The 21,108-nt window shown below is 44.3% G+C and overlaps 1 protein-coding gene across 1 annotated transcript in view; it reads right to left on the reverse strand.

Moving 5' to 3' along the window:
• The window catches only part of PAK2 (p21 (RAC1) activated kinase 2), a 403,878-nt gene that overhangs the window by 45,798 nt on the left and 336,972 nt on the right, over positions 1–21,108 (reverse strand). The window contains exon 13 of the mRNA XM_085634213.1: positions 9,094–9,290. Coding sequence (XP_085490339.1) covers positions 9,094–9,290 — 197 coding nt within the window. The remainder of the gene's footprint in view (positions 1–9,093; positions 9,291–21,108) is intronic.

A 21,108-nucleotide genomic window follows, 5' to 3' on the forward strand; every position in this document is an offset into this window, starting at 1 on the left:
GACACAGTAAAACGAAAATCGCATACAACATGTGTGGAGAATTCCCGATCCGTATTTTTTTGTGACAATATCAGGGCTTTCAGTTCTTCCAGCTGTGCAATGTCTTAGAGACTACGATTGTGTATTGCCAAGAAAGAATTTGCCGTCCCACATGCATCCCTTCACAATTGCACGTGCTGCGCTGTATTGTCGTTTACTTCCTACGGCAGGTTGGGCAGATCCGACAGTGTAAATGATGTATCCATATTGATCTAGAGGCATTATTTAACTCGGGAGAGGATATTCTTGTTCGTACTGGAGGAATGCTTGTGTTTTTAATGTAGAATCAAATTTGTAGTTTACTTCTGTTGTGGTGAGAGAATTAGCCCAATGTATCCATCACGGATGCAGTGCTTTTGCATTTGGAACGCTTGCTTTTGTAACACCCTCTAAGGTTGGTACTAGAGTCACGACAATTATGTATTTCCCCTGTGCTAGTGCTTTCTCTCACACTACGGCAGTTTGCACTGCTGTCAGTATCTTTTCTGTGGATGAAAAACGCATTTCAGCGTTTTTGTACAAATGTGATTTGTATGAAAGATACCGTTTCACCTTCAATGAAAGTGATTTAAGTGTACCTTGATTGACCCGTGACTACACAGATCACCAAATTAGTGGTATTTACATGTGAGTATAAGTGTTTGGAAGCCATCATGTCAGCTTTGAGAATTTGGGTGTTCCTGTGTCCAACGCTGGACTGAAAAATCAGGTCTGAAAGGATTAACCCTTTCTGCGTAATCTAAGATGTATGTGCTGCCAAAATTTAGGAATCCTAAAATGAATTGTAAACCTTTCCGGGTCTTTGGAAGTTGGAGCAGCACACCTGTTTCTAAACAAAATTAGCAGCCAGGCTTTTGACTTCACTGGATAGCTCATATATCAAAACAAGCATTTACAATGCAATGGTCTCGGCATTGTTAAAGTTAGAGCTATTGGCATTGCTCATGACATTATTTTTGTTTATGTTGTTGTTTTTAAAAGATTTAAAGAAACGGCATTGTTATTTACAATGTCAATAGCTTAATCACTCTCAAATGCTCCTGCAAGGGAAACGCTTTGTGTGCTCTTGCACTCCCCCCCCACCCCTCCCACTTGTAGAGCGAGGCGCGCGCTTGTTTAAACTAACGATGTGTATATTCACAAAGCGCTTACAGGCTGTGAAGTCAAAGAGCTATGAACACCCACCTCTGCGGCCCCCTTCTCTTCCTAAATCCATTGTTTATTTTTTTGCAGGTTGATATAGCGCAACCTCTACCCGAAGGTATTGGAGCGCTTTAAATGACCACCAGTTACCTTACACAAGACACATTCATTTTTTATAAACACGTGTGCCCTGATCCATGCGTGAGCAGCTCGCTGAGTTCATGTTTTTCGCTGTGCCTTCTAAGACTTGTAGGCCTACTTTTAACTCATTCTTACAGGAGAATTATAAATCCGAACCTGTAACAAAAATACAATCTGGGTAGGATTAACTACCCTCGCAAGGACCAAGGAAACTACACGACCCATCATGCTTCTGAGCTCACTCATCATGTAAGCAGAACGCGTTGCCCCGAACAGTCAGAGGTTGTTAACTTTTATCTCCCCCCTCACAAGTACTCCCAAACGTTCCCTTCCCACCACAGCCGAACCACAATCACTATGTCCGCCAACTTCAGTGCTGAAAGGAGGTGCAGTAAAGGGGTAAGCTCAAAGATGCTAGATCTGCCGGAGAGAAAAGAACCGATGTATAGTGTATGCTAACATTGTGAATACAATCCTCGAGACAAATAAAAGCTAAGATAATACAATTATAGAGCATTTATTTTCCCCCTCCCCCGCTCCTTTCATGGCATCATCTAGATTGCTGTTGAACAGTGGAGGGAGTGAGTAGAATGTCCTTCACATTAGCAGCCTCAGAAGGATTAAAGGCTGTGTCACCTGCAGGACTATTTTTATCGACCTCGGAAAGATGACATGCCTAATTTGAATTATGATATTTATTATCTCCTAGGCCACTAGAATGACGCAGAAAGGGAGGACCAAACTAGGAGGCAAAAAAGGCAACTATGCAGTATAATGAGGCACTTTTTTATAGTATTGCTTCATTATTTTGTGGTTTTTTTTTTATAGTTGCTAACACTTTCTGGCCAAACTCATTGGTACCAGTTTAACAACCAAATACGGTCATAAACAACTTAAGGATGGATAACCAGTCAACCTTTGTGGGTGGCATTCTATTGTGCGGAAACAGGGGTCGCCACATATTTAGTAACGTTTGATGCGATTCAGCTAGACGCATTGTTTGGTTAAAATCTGCAGATACATCAGTGGATCGATCAAGTGGCAAATGGGGCAAATCTATAATTATGTGGAAAACGCTGCGGCTGCAGAATCGCATAATTCAAGTGGCCCTGATTATATAGATCTCCGAAGGATAACAGGTTGAGTTTCACATATGGCTGTAAATATATCGACCTCGTAAGTATTGCGGCCTATATCTGCCCAATCATGACAGCCTGGGTTTAACGGTACTCTTTGCAGTAGGGTCCCAACACACTGAGCTGCCTTTAGAGGGGTGACCTATGGCGCCTTGCCCATCACACGAGGGCACTGTGGGAGGTGCCAAGACTTGAAGGTTCGCCACCGCAGCGCCTCATGAATAAGGTACATCCTCCCGGCCTGGCAGAGTCTGGCGGCTCTTAAATTGCATCAGAAGCTTGTTAGCAAACAATAGAGCGCACAAGGGGCCGCGGGGGGTGGAAATGGCGCTGTAATTGGATAGGGCGGATGCACTGTATTTAAAGGTAGGGAGGAGGATCCGTGTCAAGCACCGGTACTATGCCATAGCTGAGAGCTCCACAAGGCTAACTGCAGGGGAAGAAGAGTGCACCTGTGGCACCCCACACACTCATCTCGCACTCCCAGCTGGACCCGTGCGGACCCGGGGGTGCCAGGGCACCGCGCCCACTCTTCAGCGGATCCTTCATTCTCCACCCGCTGCAGCTTAGGATGCAGTGCACAGAGGAGCCAAGGGCGCATAAGGTGTGGCGCGGCAGGGACGGACCCTTGGACCTCCTTTCTGCAGCTCTGCCAGCACCGAGGACATCCTGGGGTACGGGGGACCCCAACAGTGCGGCTCCAGTGCAGGAGGATGCAGTTTTCCAAGATAAGGCTTAATATTGGAGCTTAGACCGTTCCCGGGGAATCCGGAACTTTGCACCGGGAGTTAAAGTGGTTTGCGCAAGATCACACGGTTGGTGTCAAGTGGAGAAACCAGGATTTAAACGTGTTATGGTTTGTGACCTGAGTTGGAAACGTAAACATCAGAGCACACCTCACCACAAGCTCCAGGTTGCGAGGATAGGGCAGCGAGAGCCATGAACACCGCCCCCTTTCTCCGAGGCGAAACAGAAATGCCTCGGAGAAACGCAGCGGCGGTTTCGGATTCGGGGGCGTGTTTTTCTTTTCTCTCCTCTTGCCATTGGCTGGAGGAGAGAAAAACACACCCAGCGAAAAGTAGCGAAAAACACGCCCCCGAATCCGAAAAGGACGGGGCTTGTTTTGCGAGACAGACTCTTCTCCAATGGCTGGCCAGCATTTAAGAGGCCAGCCAATGGAGAAGAGGAGAGAAGAGGGGCGGGTTCAAGCCCCTCTTCTCCAAAACATTAAATCTCGAGCAGAGACCTAAAAAGGGCGTAGCTAAAAAGTGGAAAGAAGAGCACGGAACACGCCCCCGAATCTGAAAAAGACGGAGCATATTTGGAGGGACGGCTCTCTCCTCCAATGGCTGGCCTCGGTTTAGGAAGCCAGCCAATGGAGGAGAGCCAAAAAGAGAGGCGGGCTAAATAGCCACTCTAAGCATCATAAGATCTCCGGACTTCCGGTTCTGCCTTCGGCAGACCGGACGGTCCCTCGACCTAAAAAGGACACTAAGGTGGGCAATTTTTTATTTTTTTAAAGTTACATTTGTAGCCCTCACAGGTGAAACCCATAATTCTGCTGTTCACCCTGTTCAAGTGTTCCAATAACTCATCGTCCATCAGATAATAATCATCTATGTAGGACAATGCCTCATCACAATTTTGAAGTAACTCTGTTACTCTTGCTGGGAACAACCCAGGGATATTCTTATACCCTTGGGGCAGTCTACATAATTGGCATAGAGAGCAGAGAATGCTGTCAAATATCTGCTTTCAGGCACTATATTTGGTGGAAGAATCCATTTGAGATATCTAGTGTTTTGTTATTTTTTCTGTACAATGTTATTCATTAATGCAGCACTATGTGCATTTTGTACAGCAACGTTCGTGGGCATGTGTTCAAATGCCTGTAGTCTAAGACTAGACTGTATAAATTGTCAGGTTTCATTACGGGAAACAAAGGATTATTCAATGAAGAGATGCAGTTTTCAATCATACCTTGGTATTCAAGTTGATTAAAGATCTAAGAGACTTGTTTTTTTGTGTCATGTTTTATTAGGTACTGCCTCTGTGGAGTAGGAGCATATTTTATGGGATCTCACGGTAAGGTGACTCAGCATCCCACCCTACATGACTGCGGTAATGTGAGGGTGATGGCGCTAACATCCACTCCTGCGCATATGAATATTTAAGTGGCTCTGGACGGAGGTCGGATAAAGCCGGTAAAATGTCATTTACCTCCTTAGGGCACTCCATAACAAACTCAGGCGGACAATCTCTTTCAGCCAAAAGGATGTGGTATCCATATGTCAGGTTCTCCCCAAAGAGACCTTTCACTTTCCTGGGTATGTCCCCCTCCATTTGTAGCGTACTTTTGTATAAGTGATGTGGGACACTTACTCTTGTATCCGGTGTCTCCACCAAGCTATGTTCATTCAACGTTACTGTCACCAGAAATTCCATCAGGTTCTGGCGAGCTATTATTACTTCTGCTGTGCTGTCTAGCATTTTCAGAGCCCATTTCCCGTTCAGTATCAGAGTCCTCAGTAGCCTGGACAAGTTTTATTTTAAGGCCAGCTACCTTCTTTTTAAACTGATGTTTAGTTTTAGGTTTATCTTCTTGTTTGATAATCTAGTTTGAAGTGCAATGTGTCTCCCTCATTGGCTTAACTCGCTCTTCTGATATGTGTTCTGTTTTTGATGGTTTGTTATCCCATTTCTTTTTAGAAGAATCAGGCGCTTTCTTGGAGTTATCCTTTTCAGGATATCCTGTTATTTGTGGTTTCCCAGGTCTAGCTCCCAAGTTCTCTATCCAGAGAAGTATAGGTTTCTTCGATAATCTTAGGTGGTTCTCGCTCCTGTTGTGCAGGAGTGACTTCCCTCAGGCGTTGGTATATAGCCACCGCTGCTGCCTCCCCTTTTATGTTGACTAGCATAATTGCCGATCCCTGGGCAAACCTACGTATCAGTTTCATCCCTAAGTCCAGGGCAGGCTCTGCCCCGTACTCATTCTGTATCTATTTCACTGCATCTGGTGTAACTACTATTGAGGGGGGACCATAAGTTCTGGTATAAACAGCAGCACCCTAAGTGGTACAATCCTCTATCGGGGGAGATATTACCATTGGCAAGCAAATTGTTGGTATTCTGTGTTTTTCCAGCTGGCCCATATGGGGAAATACTGCTTCAAGCTGCGCTATCCAGAACAGCATTTTGTCAAGTTTGGTTGGCATTCTTCCCATAATCACGTTCAGCGTTTGTGGGCTGATATTTGTCGTATTCATTTGAGGTTCACCAGCTTAAGTAATCCACGCAGGTTGAATTTTGTTCGCATTACCGTGTAAGGTTTCTGTATTAGTTTTACTACATCTCTGTAAAGTGTACGTAATTCTGCTGCTGGCAATGTAGCAATCTATGGATGAGTGTGTAAGCAGCTCCTTCTCTGCTGAGTGGACAGAGTATCACATTTGTTGTGGTGTGGGGAAGGGCGCCTTTAAACCTGTTAATAAGCTCTTGGTATGTAAAAGAGACTTCTACATCCAAGTATGGAAAGTATTCTTCAGGTGTGTCATCTCCAATGTAAGAATTAAACAAATGCGTGCGTCCATCTGCAGGCGGGAATTTAACCCAAGAATAGAATACCTCTGTCCCGAATGCCTCGTGTGCCTCAATCACGAAGGTAAAACTACCGCCCATTGCCGGGATGACGTATTCCATTAATTTCATTGTAATTGCAGGTCTGCAATTTTCTCTAATGTTAAGCTCAAATTCCTGATCATCATCTTCTGCATTCTCAACGCCGTCTTTGACAGACATTGCAAGAGGAAGTGGTAATGAAAAAAATATAAAGTTTTTGCACAGTGTGGGGGAACTATAATCCCTCAAGCTTGACAAACCTTCAGCCAATACATAGGATATACCTACTCGGCTGCAGTGGATTTCCCTTCCCACGTTTCTACTGAAATGTGAGTATGGATCTCTGAGAAAGCACGACTGAACTACCCAGATTTGATCAATAAATAAGAACCAAACCAACCTTGGCGGCGCCATGTCATGTAGTTCCTAAAAATACTTGGGATCTGCATGTTTGTTAGACAACATAACCTAAGGGACTGGTGTCTAGACTGATTCCAGAGTCCCCCACAGAATATGTCAGCCTATACATCAGCTAGCTCACAGTGCCACCATAGACCACTGAACCTTACCAAGGAGCGAATAGTTTCTGGCAACCATTGAACATGACAACCCGTGACCCTTCAGAGATTTTGGAAACAGCACAGTACTTCTCGCTCAGTCAATCGTGCTCACTTTACTGCCATTCTAGTACAAAACATGTTTGCTGTGACAATAGACAGAAGCTAACGTAAGAGATTACAAGCACCAACAGAGTATATAGAAGGTAGAATTCTACCATGGTGCTAAAACAGTGAATATATGCAGGCACATAAACATGACAGTAATCGATCGTACTACGATGCGGACCCTGCCTAAGTGTACCTTGCATATAGCCAAGAATCCACTAGGAAAGAGCCAACCCCAATACTTGATGGGAAAGGATGAAGGACCCCGTCTTTGTCATGAGTTTTACACCCCGCAAGGGATGTCGGACTGCTGCGTTTTGAAGCTTCAGCGTGCAGGGACCTCAGTGTCTTGTGTCAGCATGGAAGAGTCTCCTCTAGTTACCTAGTGAAGGTGGGGGGTCTTTTATACCACAAAGATAGCCTCGGGTTCCTACCACAATCGGTATGTTGTGAGTACAATTATGTAAATTATCTTAAATCAATAACTGCAATTATACAAAGTAGCTTTGTCGCCCTAGGATGAAAGATAGCAATGACTTTTGTACAGAGTATGTTAATCCTGTTATGTACGTCATATGCAGGGGATTTTACTAAGAATCCGCATGTATAATAAATGAGGCTAGTTTCAAGGAAACAAATCAACATTTATTCAGCACATAACTGGGTTAAAAGTCAGTACTAGAACGGTTATACAGAGCAAGGTAGGACAAATGTAGGTTAAAGGTCGCATTGCTACTTAGGCCTAGGTTGGGGAACATAACACTTCTCTTAGTCATCATCTTTCTCCTGGTATTTCACCTGGCGCTCTGAAGAACCATCACTGCCCGACTCTTCAAAGTCGGAATAAGTAACTTGGGTGCAAACGTGAGATCTTGCTAGGAGAGTTCACTTCAGGCCTTACGGCAGACTTCCTTATTTTGGTAATTTTTATCATCAACTGTTCCATCGACATGAATGTGAACTGAGGCGTTGATGGCAAGAATTCCCTCGTTGAAGAGGTTGTCGACGGTTCAGCTATCGAAAGTCCCTGTCGACGTTGGTGTCATCGAGCGTAACTCGGTCATCGACTGTGACTTAGTGGATGATATCACCTGTATCGACAAAATGGGTGCATTAACGGCTGCGGTCGTTGAAGTTCTTGATGAAGATGGCTTAGTCGACGCGACTTTGGTGACCGCTGCCGTCAGTCGTTCCCAGCTTCGACGGTGATGTTGTCGACTGGGTTCTGAGAGTATTTTAATTCCGCGACAGTTCAGATAAGGAGATTGCTACACTCTCCAGTCTTCACAGCCTAAATAGAAGGTTGCGAGGATGCGCCCCTGCGGAAAGGAGTTTGAGCTTCTCCTTTCTCACAGGCTCTTTTTGATGCACTTTTAAGGCCTTTCTGTTCTCAGAAGCTCCATCATCAGAGGATATTGACCTTTTGTGGGGTCTCACAGATGAATAGCTGCCCTCCTCAAAAGTGGTGGATTCCTGAGATTTAGACTTCGATAGTCAAAGAAGTAGCCTTCCCTCCCTGTCTCTTAGGGTTTTAGAGAAGAAGAGTGCAATATTTGTTGCACTCCTTTACCAGATGTTGAGGGTAGAGGCAATAGAGACAGCCTATGTGAGGATCATCCACATGTAGCCTTTTCTCTCCACAGGACTTTCAGGAACTGAAGAGGCCCTTCTTATTAGTCTCAGAGATAGTTGACACCTTTGATGATATGCGGCAAATTCTTCACAAGTCATGTTTGCACTTTCAAAATCTTTGCTACCAAATGTTGTAAAAGCATCAAGTCTGGGAGGGGAAATCCCATTCTTGTATGCTTACAAAAATAAAACTACTTGGAGACACTGACCTCAGTTACTGTACATATATTAAACCTGAGAATTGGTTACAGATTAAAACACAACTAAATGAAGAGACCAGACCCTAAAAAAAGCTCTTTAAATAAACTATTTAGGAAGGCCAAGAAAGGAACTTGAAATAGTAGAATCGAGTGTCGTATTAGTTTGATGTTATTACATATCACACCTACAATTTACATCAACAAGCTGTGAGGAATAGCTCATGCATCGATCATGAAGAAAACCGGATAATAAAATCTTCCTTGCAGGCATAATACAATGTAAATACAAATGCTTTATGAAAGACACACACAGTAGACGTCAGAAAAGTATTTGGCACAATAGAATTGTATTTATTTTCATTTTTGCTGCCAAATGATTTCTGCTTGAAAAGTGTCAATGTAGGAGGCTGATGGCATGTTGCAAACTCTCTATTTAAAGGATGAACCTCATCAACATCTTATGCTTAAAAAAAGACTATCAGTCACATGCAGAACATCATATACTAATGGAACACTTACCCTGAGCGGGTTCTCATTAAGGTATGGTGGTTCGCCTTCCACCATCTCGATGGCCATGATTCCCAAAGACCAGATGTCTACCTTGGGGCCATAGGCCTTCCGCGTCACAACTTCAGGCGCCATCCAGTATGGGGTTCCCACCATAGTACTACGCTTACTCTGCTCTGGAGTGATCTGAGCACAAAAGCCAAAGTCAGCTGTAAAAATAGAACAAAACATAAATTAAGTTAGAATCCTTGGCCATGACGAACTACTGACTATTTGGGAAGAATGGATCTTAAGTATGCTTTTATTGAAAATTCACTGAGCCTTTTCTCAGAATAATTCTTAGGAAGCACATCCTTAGAGCCTACATTTAGTCCCAACAACATCCCATGAGTTGGCTTGCACAGGCGTTGTAGCCAACCACAAGGATGCAAATCCTCTCGTTATGATGCTACGCAGTCTGGCCTGATGCAATTATCAAACACAATAAAACTGCAGCAGGCCCTCTCTGAATTGCATTCACTGAAATGCACATATCAGCAAGAATGAAAGCCAAAGTAGAAGAATGGGGCTGAGAAAAGGAGTTCCAGAGACCGACAGAAGGCGAGACATTAAAGAGAGATCAGTCAGAGTAACCTGAGAGATCAAGAAAAAAAGTTTGAGAAAGATTAGCGAGAGGTAAGAGACATAGCATTTCAAATTAGCAAAAATTTTTTGTCAGGTTTTGGGCTCCAAAAAATGGCATTCCTCACAGAGACCAGCGTGATCATACAGGCTGTATAGAAAGGATGCATTTTCCTATTCCTTAAGTTCTACTCATGATTTTCAGTTAAAGACAATACTAATGTTTGTACAAATGTCCTTTTTCTAGATAACAAAAATAATTTATTATACCTTTTGTGAGGTAGCACTAAGAATGGGTACATCAACAAATTCTTAATAGTTTACCATCTTCTCATGAGTTTCTCACTGCACAGTTTTGTAGTTGCATACATTTTGTAGTGGTAGAGGTGCTTTTCTAATAATTTTTTAGTCTAAAAAGTGCATATTCAATCGTTTTAGCTAATAAATCCTGATTGTAGCTTCTCCTAGGATAGACTTCTCTGAAAAGCTATGGGATTGTTTCTCATTTGGTTCCCCCAAATTAGGGCTTTGCCATTTGATCTAATAAAGCTCAGCCATTCCACATACGTGCGCTTTCTCTCAATTTTGTCTTAAAGGCAAAAAATATTTTTTTTTTTAAATCAATAAACAATGAGGGAAGGTCTATATACAAATAAGAGGGAGGGTTCTGTGTTTGTTACTCTTGTACTTTCAAGATATTCCATTAAAAAAAGATTAGATAAATAAAAATTACATTTTCTTAAACAAAGTCTCACGTATAAGGTTAAGAGACATTACCAAAGTTTGCGGGGTTCTTTATGGCTTAACAAACTATACAAGTATTTGTTTTTTTTTAGCAACAACCAAGACTGCCTGAACAGACAGAAGAGATCTGTTACTATGCAAGCTGAATAGCTTATTAATTTTTAGAGAGTGACCCAGGCTAACTCTCCGCCTCAGCTCATTTTCATTAATACGTTTTTCATTTATTCTTAAATTGCTGAATTTTAAATATTGGAACAATGCAGAACCAAGCGGTTTCTTAAAACCCATTTCAATATTTTATTTATATTGGGTTTAATATTTGAGACCAATCTCTAGGATACCTACTATCTTTAAAATCTTGAAAGTGGTACCCTGAATTCTAGCGACCCATTTGAATTCACTAAGGGGCCTGTTGATTTCCAGACATAGGAATGGCACAGACACTTCTGTGAATGGCATAAGGGAAAAATTCCTCACTACCAAGTACAGCAGTTCAAGCTGTGCTTTGATAGTTTTATATCTGGTAGCCATTTTCAACAGTTGACTACAGCATTCTCCTTTCTCAATTTGGGAGCACATGCAGACTTTGGTGTCCAATGGTTTACTTCTTTTATCGCAAGTTGCTTCCCTCATGTGAATCTCGGCGATTTCTTACCAAAAAATACTCTGAGCAGCCCTCTTCAACACTTGCAGCGATTTAAACAGTTATCAAATCACATTTATGGAGAAGGTACTCAAATCCACATTACGATCCTTAAATAACCAGAACACAGTAGTCTTGAATGCTCCCAAAAGGTTTAAAGATGGATGTCTGCTTGAATGGCATCAAATCCATGATCCTACTCATTGGCTCTAGGAAACCGCCGTCACCTACCACATTTCAGCCTGTAATTTGCTCAGTCACTGCACATGTTAACTTGGTCAGTGATCTAGATGTTCTGTTTGACACACATTTATCACTTTCCTCTTAGGTCAGTTCAATAACTAAAAATGTATTTTCCCACCTCAGCCATCTTATAGGAATACTCCAATAACTTCAAGGTATGACCACATCACCCTTGTTGCTGCAGGGGTATTATCAAGCATAGACCACAGCAACTGCATTTATAGGAGTCTCCAGCCAAATCACTGAGTAATCTACAAAGAGATCTAAGTTTTGATGTTGGTTTCATTAATTGCTTAAAGTCTTGGACCACATCCCAGCTTTACAAGCACTCCGAGTCCCTGTCTAACAAAAGATTCAGTTTAAACACTTGGACAAAAGCAACCTTCTAGATCCCCACCAATCGGGCTTCATAAAAGGCTGCAGCACTGAAACCGCGATCCTTAATGTCATAGATGATTTACACAAGCCACTTGACTTGGACCAATGTTGCCTTCTCATTCTCCTGGATCTATCGGCTGCATTTGATACGGTTGACCACAAACTTCTCATCAAGGTTCTACAAGAAAGGGCAGATCTTGAAGAGAGTGTCTTACACTGGTTCTCCTCCTTCCTCCACAACCGCTCACAAAGAATTGAAATCAAAAACTTTTGAGTCAGACCTTCACCCCATAAACAGGGGTGGTCCACAAGGGTAAGTGCTCTCGCCTCAGCTTTTCAACATCTACATTGAACCCCTTACCACCCTACTAAAAAAATCCAACATCCCTTTCCACATATATGCTGACGACACACAGATCTATCTGGAAACTACCTCCATTGAGGACATCCACAGACTCAATGCCACGCTCCGAGAGGTACAACATTGGCTCTCAAGTAATCATCTAAAACTCAATCAAGAGAGAACGGAAATACTCCTCATCTCCAACAAAGAAGAGAACGCCCAAATTGCAGAATGGCTCAAAGCTATTGATGCTCTCAATGGTAACCTCACCCTTGCAGAATCAGTAAAATCTCTAGGTATCAACCTAGACCCGAAACTAGACAAACAAACACATTACAAGCTCCGCAAAAAGCGCCTTCCTTAACTTTAATCTACTGCACAAAATAAAACGCTTCCTCCTGCCCAAGGACCTTCAACAAGCCACTCAAGCACTGGTGCTGTCCAGACTGTACTACGGGATTGCAGCTCTAGCTGGTACAGCAAAATCCCACCTCGCCCCCTCAAAACAACCTTCAATGCAGTAGCCAGAATTTTCACCGGAACTAAGAAATTCGACCACATCTCACCCGCACTCAGAGAACTAAAATGGCTCCCAATTGAAATGCGAGCCTGCTTCAGAACAGCCTGCCTCGCACAAAGCCCTTCACACAGGCAAACCGGAATACCTGGCCGCCAAACTCAAAAAGGCCGGCCAGACCAGGAACCTCAGGAGCTCCAATACTCTGCTACTCATCCCGCTGAAAACTCCCTAACAAAAAAATGCGGCCAGGTCGTTTGCGGGTAACGCGCCCAAAATGTGGAACTCCATCCCCCCACATCAGAACGATCCCCTCTTTAGCAAAAATCAAAAGCCTGCTCAAAAGTCCTCTTCCTCGATCACTCACTAGCGAACCAATAGGATCCACGGAAGTACCTTAGCCGGCACTCCACCTGCCTTTAACTCTGTGTCATGTGACATTGACATCCTCTACCGCCCGGACCCCTTCTGGAAATCCTATCCTCTCCCTCCGCCCCGAACAAGAAAACTTATCGGCTAATCATTCTGTGTGACCAGCACTCTTCATATTTCCTTTCGCTCAATTACTCCTTTGTGTGAACTTTACTCGTCATGAATCTCTTTGTTCTACTATGATCTCTGCACTGCTTGTTTTCATATAAGTTACTTGTTGTGAAGCGCTCTGATGCCCTCGGGTCCAGCTAGAGCTATATAAAACCCCTAAAATAAATAAATAAATAAAATCCTAATGTAGTACACAAATAGCAGAAGGTGCATCCGGCCCTGAGCTGCTACTCCAAATTACACCCACACTATATCACTCAACTAGATGCTAAAGCCTCCCTTAAACATCCTGTTCTTCTCCCATCTAGTCTAAAACTGTTTGGGGTAAGATCTCTGCACCATCAAGGCTCAATCTCTCTGGGGCTCTCTCCCACTGCCTCTCAACAATGAAACAAGCATCTGTTGCTTTTAAACCAAATTGAATATTCACCTTTTTGTCCAAGCGGTTATTCCTGAACTACTCTCTCTAGCCTTCCTTCCCCCTGCTCATTCTTAATACTTCTGGTGCAATGTCATGTTATTTGTCCGTATGAGAGTTATAATAACGCAAAAACAAAGTAAATGAAAGAAAACAGCAAGAAAAGATTGTCTTAACATTGGCTTTGTTTGGAGATATTATGATGGAACACTTGCATTCATCTGGGTTTATGACTGTGCCCTGGCCTTAATTGTTAGATGCGTCAAGGAAAGGAAGATGAAAAGAAAAATCAGTCTTACCGTTCGTTGACTTTAATAATGTAATCAAAGCCACACAGTGGGCTTAAAAAAGATGTCCATACATGTGCCTAATGGTGTATGGAACCGTTTAATTTTTGTATTTTTTTTCCTTTTGGTATTTTTCAAAAGGCATGCTTTTGCTGTTCATGGCCAAGACACATAATACATTTGACAACTGGCCGGTTCAAACCTCTTTCAAAACAAACCCACATTTGCTGTACTTCGGCATTCCAAACAGCCTTGTTGGTATTTCAGAATTTTACATTTGTATGACTGATGAACACAATACATTTAGATGTGTGTGTTTTTTTTCTTAAAGATGTTTCCGGACAGTGTTTGTAACAACAAACTGATTTTGTTGTGATAAAATAAATGTATTGGTACACCACAAGGTAACGTGGGACTCTTAACAAGACATACATGTTATCCCACCTGCCCTATATGACCCTTGGCAACACATTAAGATGCTCTCTTAACATTTACAGAGCACATGAATAATTACTAGAACAGTAACTGTATCTTGTAGACTCTGTTCCGAGGAGTTCATTAATGTTACAAGTGAACACATGGCTAGCATTAGCAGAATACATACCTCACCCAGGAAGAAACTGACAAGAAAGAAAAGTTACTAATAACATACTGTGGTGTTAGAGGTCTATGGATTTTTGAGACTATATGTATTACAGGTAACAGAAGGTCCAACTCGAACTGCAAAACTCCCTCAGACAATAGAGATTGTAAATACTGTAATATGGCGTTGCCCTAATAAGCAAGATGAAATTTCCTTTTCTATAATTCATAAGATGCATCAGTTAAATAACACAGAATTAGGACTATGCATTTCTTGATGGGGACTTAAGAAATCACAACAATGTGCCACATGTGGAAGAGTTTTCACAACGTTATATACTACCACTCATTGCCCCCTTCCTTTGCACTAATGTCCCAGGGGCTTACAAATTTAAGAGTAACAAAAGTCAACCCCCAATGGTGACCGTGCCAACAAACTGACTAGCAATACTGAAACCAGTGCAGAGATAGTTCTAAGCAACTCCATATAATACAAGTCTCTCTGATAAATACTCCAAACAAAGAAGTGACTGCCCTGACTACTAAAAGAATGCAGTCTTTCAGAGATAAAGCGTCTCAAAAGGGACTGCCCTCACAGAGGGATCAACAGTAAAGGGAAGTGGGAGGAACAAGGCTCAGGATAGAAATGGCATGACTAACAGAGTATTGACAGTGTATGCCACCTAATCTGGAACATTACTAATTCCAAAAGTCCCCTAAACAGAACGTGGAAGATGGAGAGAGAAGTGAGTGATTGTTGGTGGTTAGAGTATCCACCAAGGGTAAGTAACTTGATCTTATGCTGGCTACTTCTATGCCAGATTCCTCATTCTGTGAATCAATACTGAACATTCCCCCTCAAGGAGGTGGCTATGAGGAGTGGACTTTACTCCAGGAAGCCCTGCAGGACTGTGAGACGTTGCCTGGTATAGGATGTCCACTAATTAAAGTAGGCACATTGCAGCAGTCCAAACAACCCTTATGGTGATTTAAGAGGTCAAAGATAACCTTAGGAAGCTATCCAAGTGGTAGCTGTGGAGAGCAGCATTCAGGCTTAATCTTGAAGGCATGTTAAGCAGCTTGTTTTACCATAATGCAACCTTATTGTATTGGTTAAATGAAAGGTGAACCACACAGTAGTTATAAAAATATGTATTTAATATTATAACACACCTTAAATACCTCACAGCATCTGCTACACGCAGACAAACACAAAGCACACAATATTGTAGCACAGAAAAAATCGTAAATAGCACTAATACACAATGGGCTCCAGGGGGAGACTAAACCATACACTAAAATAGTGGTGTAAGAACCACAACTCTAGTCCAGACAGTGTCTGGAGGAAGTAGAATTGCTGAGACCCCTAGGAACCACCCAAGGGGAGTAAATAGGGACCCCACGGAGGACTGGTGCAGTGTGTGAACACGACAGTGTGCTACGTACAATTGAATGGGGGAGTCCCAGTTGCAATGTTAAAGTGTAAGGACCCTTCCTAGTGGATTACGAAGAAACCCTTGGGAACCTAGACGAATGGAGAGTCACCCCACCCTTGGATACCGAAGTACCAGAGTTACCTATCCCAGGGAAGCCGGGTGCATAGGGCTGAAGCAGTCAGAAACCGCCGATGATCTCAATTGGAGTCTTCAAGGAAATGCCACTGCTGTAAGGAATAAAAGTGTCTGGTGCAACCCATAGGTGGATTCTTGATGGAAGGAACCTGAAAGCAGAGGGGACAGTCTGGGTCACTCAGGAGTGACCAGGGGCTCAGTAGACTAATGCCCACCGATGTCGGGTGCTTCAGGTGTGATGAGACCTTGACTCTACAGCTGCAGGGACCAGGAGAAGTTGAGGACGACCAGGAGCCGGATACGAGCTGCCCCACGACGGATGTCGAGTGCTGAGGGGTTGGTGTCTGGCAGGAGCACCAACAAGCCTTGGCAGTGGCAACCCACGAAGAAGGTCAAAGGTGATTACGGTCTGGCCCAGCAAGGACCAGGGGACTCACCACAGCAAGGGTAAACAGGACAGGCCTGGAGCAACCAGGTGAGTCCAAGAAAAGCAGTGTTGTCCTTCAAATGAGCCCACAGGTCCGAGGCACAGGAGTCACGAGGGGACCTCTTGCAGTTTCATAAGTAACAGCTTGCAGGGCACAGAGTGCGAGAAGGCTGAAGTCCTTTGTACGAAATGTGCACAGAGGTTGGGGGTATCGATAGACCAATGCACTTATAGTTGGGGAACACCAACAAGCATATGCACTTGCAAAAATACGCATTGCACAGGGGTTCGGGTTATGTGGTTCCCACAAGGAATACTGGCCTCAGACTTGGTGAGAGGACAGCTCAATCTCAAGGAATGTAGGAAACCACCTCCTGTGTTGCTGGAGTCTGCAGGAGCTCAGGGTCAGCAGACCGGTCAGTTGCGTTACGGTGCCTGTGAATGCAGGGGGGTGACTCCTTCACCCAAAGGGAGATACTTCAGTTGTCCTTGATATACACAGGTCTTACACGGGCCTGTATGGTGCACGGGCACAGACGATGCTTTGGACGGCGAAGCAGACTAAGCCGAGCGTCGAAGTCCAGAGTGTCCAGACGGTCGAAGGTCACTGGTTTCTTGTTCAGAATCATGTCCACGTCGAATTTAGGGTCCTACAGCCAGGTAAGACTGTTTGTACCCACGGGAGAGGGTTGGACAGATTCAGGGGACTCTCCCAGGCGAGAGTCAGGACAGTGGGGCGGTTACTCCCTTGTCCTTTGTCCAGATTCATGCCAGAGTGGGAGCCAATGGCTCCCAGGACTGGTTTGAACTGGACTACGTACAGGGGCACCAAGTGTGCCCCAGATGCAGACTTGCAGGCACTTTGGAAGTGCACCCACACAGCCCCAATACACTAAGGGGCACGTGCATCAAAGGTTTTTGCGAGCGCAAATGGGGCGATTCGCAAAAATCGGACGTTTGCGCCCGTAAAAAGGCCTTTTGCGATGCATTTAAGAGTTAGGCACTCTCAATTTAAGAAATCCCAATTTATTGTGATTTCTTAAATTGCAATTGCGTTTAAGGAATCGCAATTTGTGATTCCTTAAATGCAATGCTAGAAGCACTTAGAAATAGCGAATTCACTTTTTGGGTTTGCAAAATACAGAGAAATTACTCAGGTCTGTATTTTGCAAAAACCTTGAAAAATGCACTAAAGTGCATTTTTCAAGGTTTCAGGTTACACATCCACATGCCCTTGGGGCATTTGTGTGCGCAACATGGGTGCACTTCACAATTTCAGGGGTGCAACAGGGTGTCATTTTGACACCTTTGCACCCTTGAAATTGCATGCCCAATTTGCGAGTACTTATTGGTACTCGCAAATTGCGCATGCAACTTCCCATTCATTCAGGGAAGCCATTGCGAGTCGCAATTAAGGAATGTTTAGGGATCGCTAATTTAATAGCGATTACTACATGCATAGGCTTTTGAGAGTCCTTAATTGAGATTCCTTAATAATCTCAATTAAGGACTCGCAAAAGCTTTTCTTGATGCATGTGCCTGTTAATCCTGTCTGTGAGGTGGTCACATCTCCCTGTGACAGGATGCCTATTGTGCTGCCTTCCCCTGCTCGAGCTTGCTAAGCAGTAGGAGGGCAGAAATGTGTCTCTGGTCAGCAGCAACCATTTTGTGTTGCCCGGGTTGAGAAGGCTGGTACCAGGAAGACCAGGGACTCCATAAGGCTCACTTCAGAAGGGTGGAATCATACCTCTCATATCGGTTTGGAGGGATGATTCCAAGGTATTTGATACAAAACGCGACATGTTTTGTTGCAGCAGTTTTCGAAAAAGCATTTTACGCGAGCATATAATGCACCTCTACCTATATGTCTGGCTGCGTCACCAACAACCCAGGAGGATGGTCTCTGAAGGCTGCAGGGGTGCTCTGCTCATGCAGGGGCACCCTCTCACATAAAACCCAGCACCCTGCCTTCCGTATTGTTAAGGCCTGCTATAGGGGGTAACTTATAGGTGTTAAGTGTAGTGACCTATAGATGTAGTAAACCTCTAAAGTAAGTGGGAGTATGCACCATCTTACACAGGCTGCAATGGCAGGTCTGTACCTCTATTTTCCATGACCTCCCATGGGTGGCATAATTCACGCTTCAGTTCAGGGGAGGCCTCTGGGGTACCCATGCCCTGGGTACCATATACTAGGGACTGACAAGGGTACCACAGTATCCAATCTGGCGTGTACCCAAGTACATGGCATAAAATTGTAGGGAGAAAGCAGATAGACTGGGGTCCTGATTTGCAGGATCCCAGTCAGACTAGTCAAAACAGTAACATCAAGCAAAAAGTGGGGGTAACTACTTTCCTACAAGGACCGAATGGGCAAAAAGGCCCTTCCTGCAAACGTGATTAAATACAGTAATGCATGGCAAACGTATGGACGAACATCCACAAGGCACCTTGGCATGTGTGCAAAACAGGCACCCAGACTCAGGGCTGCTGAAGCAGCCTTCACCCAGATGCAATAAGATCAAAGACCCTTATGCAAAGAACAGCCCAAGGAGATAAAGACCGTTTCTGGACCGCCTTTACTTTCTTCCCACCAGCAAATGGGATAAAGAGCTACTTGCCCATCTTAGTCCCTTCAATATAGAAACTAAGGGTCCATTCAGGAGCAAACAGGTGTAGCCTCTCCTCCTCAGAGGAATATGGTGGCGAAAAGGACATCGGGAGCATAATGGACTGCCACACAAAAAGGGTGAATACAAAAAAGTGATGGACTGAATGCTTGAATCAGTCTCAGCCACTGGCAATTATTTGGGCCTGCAGTCCTTAGTTTTTTGCCAACCATGCCACCTCAGATTAGACACCAGACATATGCAAATCAGTCTTGGTCCTTCCCCGAACAGCCAAAAAGGGTCACACTAACTTCAAAACTAAAGATGCACGTGTCCTAAGCACCAGTTGGTTAGGATATAAGGTGATATGCAGAAGCTGGTCTGTACGTCGAGTCGGTGAGCTGCAGGCATTACCAGAAATTATGGCAATAAGAAATATGGTATTTGCAAAGCCTCAGGGTACAACTGTGCAGAGGGTCAAGGGAAGCACACATCAGAAATATAAGGAACAAGTTAAAAATAAAAAAAAGAGGCATCACAATGTGTGGCTTTAACAAGCGGGGCTGATTAGGCAAACAAAGAAATGACCATAGGCGATTAAGGTGCCTTTAAAAGTGCCCACAACTAAAACCTAGCCTGGCCAAAGAGAAAACGAACCGAAGGCAGCTTCGTCCGTAGATATCAAACTTCATCTTTTTACACAAGGTGACAAATTTAGACAACAGCCAAAGAAACAGACCTTGTGAATGGTTGTAGAGCAGCCAAAATGACATCTCCCCCCCCCCCCCACTTCTGATGAGATTTAAAAATCTCAGTTGATTCAGTTCAAACTCCACACATGAACCCATAGACTGTAGAGGTTGAGCAGCAGGGGTTTGCTCTGCTGATGGGACAGGAGGATCTTGCTAAGAGAAAGTTGTTGAAAGCGTATGCGGAGAATCAGGAGCTCCAAGTACCAGAACCTACGAGTACAGTCATGGGCTACGAAAGTAAGATAAGCCTGCCCAGCATGACTGTAAGAAAGTGCCCTCTTTTTCCATGGTTACCCCCACATTGTGCCAAACTGTTGATGTACTTTGACTGAGTGTGCCAACCAGATACCCAGGGCCTATGTTATTTCCCTAAACTGCATTGAAACCAAACCCAATTGGCCACGTCAGTCCCTTGTAAATGGTACCATAGGTACCAAGGGCACTGTGGCCAGGGAAGGTTTCTAAGGCCACCCTGAGAGGCCTTGTACCTTTACACATGCACGCTGCCATTGCAGGCTGCGTGTTGTGGTGCAGAACAAAGTGAAGAGTTGACATGGCACACATCCTTGTGAGCCATGCCTACAACCCACTGCCCTGGTATAGGTTAGCCACTCCTCCAGCTGGGGGCACTATACTAGTGTTGAGTACAGGTGCATAAGCCCTGTACCCATACAGTGGCTAAACTAGTTCTTAGACATTGTAAGTGCAGTAATGCTATTAGGAGTACAAGGTGCTGGGAGCTTGTCAATACAAACTCCACAGCACCATAATGGCTTTACTGAAAACTGGGAAGTTTGGTATCAAACCTCTCAGCACATTAAACCCACACTGATGTCAGTGTGGGATTTAATGAAAAAATACACTCAGAAGGCATCTTAGAGATGCCCCCTGAAAAAAGATTTAACTACTGTCCTGACTGAGTGGCTGCTCGCTGGCTGACACCACCAGACATGTTTCTGGACCCCTGGGTCGAGAGCCTGCTGTTCTCGGGGGTCTGGAACAATGCACATCCTGGGACGGGGTGCAAAGCCTCCTCCCCCAGGATGGGCAGTGTCCACGAAGGGGAAGCTTCAAAGGCTTGCTGCCTTTGTAATCTACCCCCAGCCATTTGCTGCTTCCAGCAACTGGCCCCCACTGGTTCTGGCCCTCACTTTGGGCGGGAGAATCGGCGGGAAAACCAAGTGAGGAAGGGAGATGTGCCAACCCCACTCCTCGGGAGGCGAGGTGAAGCACAACTCTCAGTCCACGCCATCTTGCAGATGGGGGGGACCCAGCCAACCAGAGAGAGGCATATGCCCCCTCCCACTGGAGGGTGGCATAACAGGGGGTGTACCCACCCATGGAAGGTAG

Source organism: Triturus cristatus, chromosome 11 (assembly GCF_964204655.1).
Source record: "Triturus cristatus chromosome 11, aTriCri1.1, whole genome shotgun sequence".
NCBI lineage: Eukaryota > Metazoa > Chordata > Amphibia > Caudata > Salamandridae > Triturus > Triturus cristatus.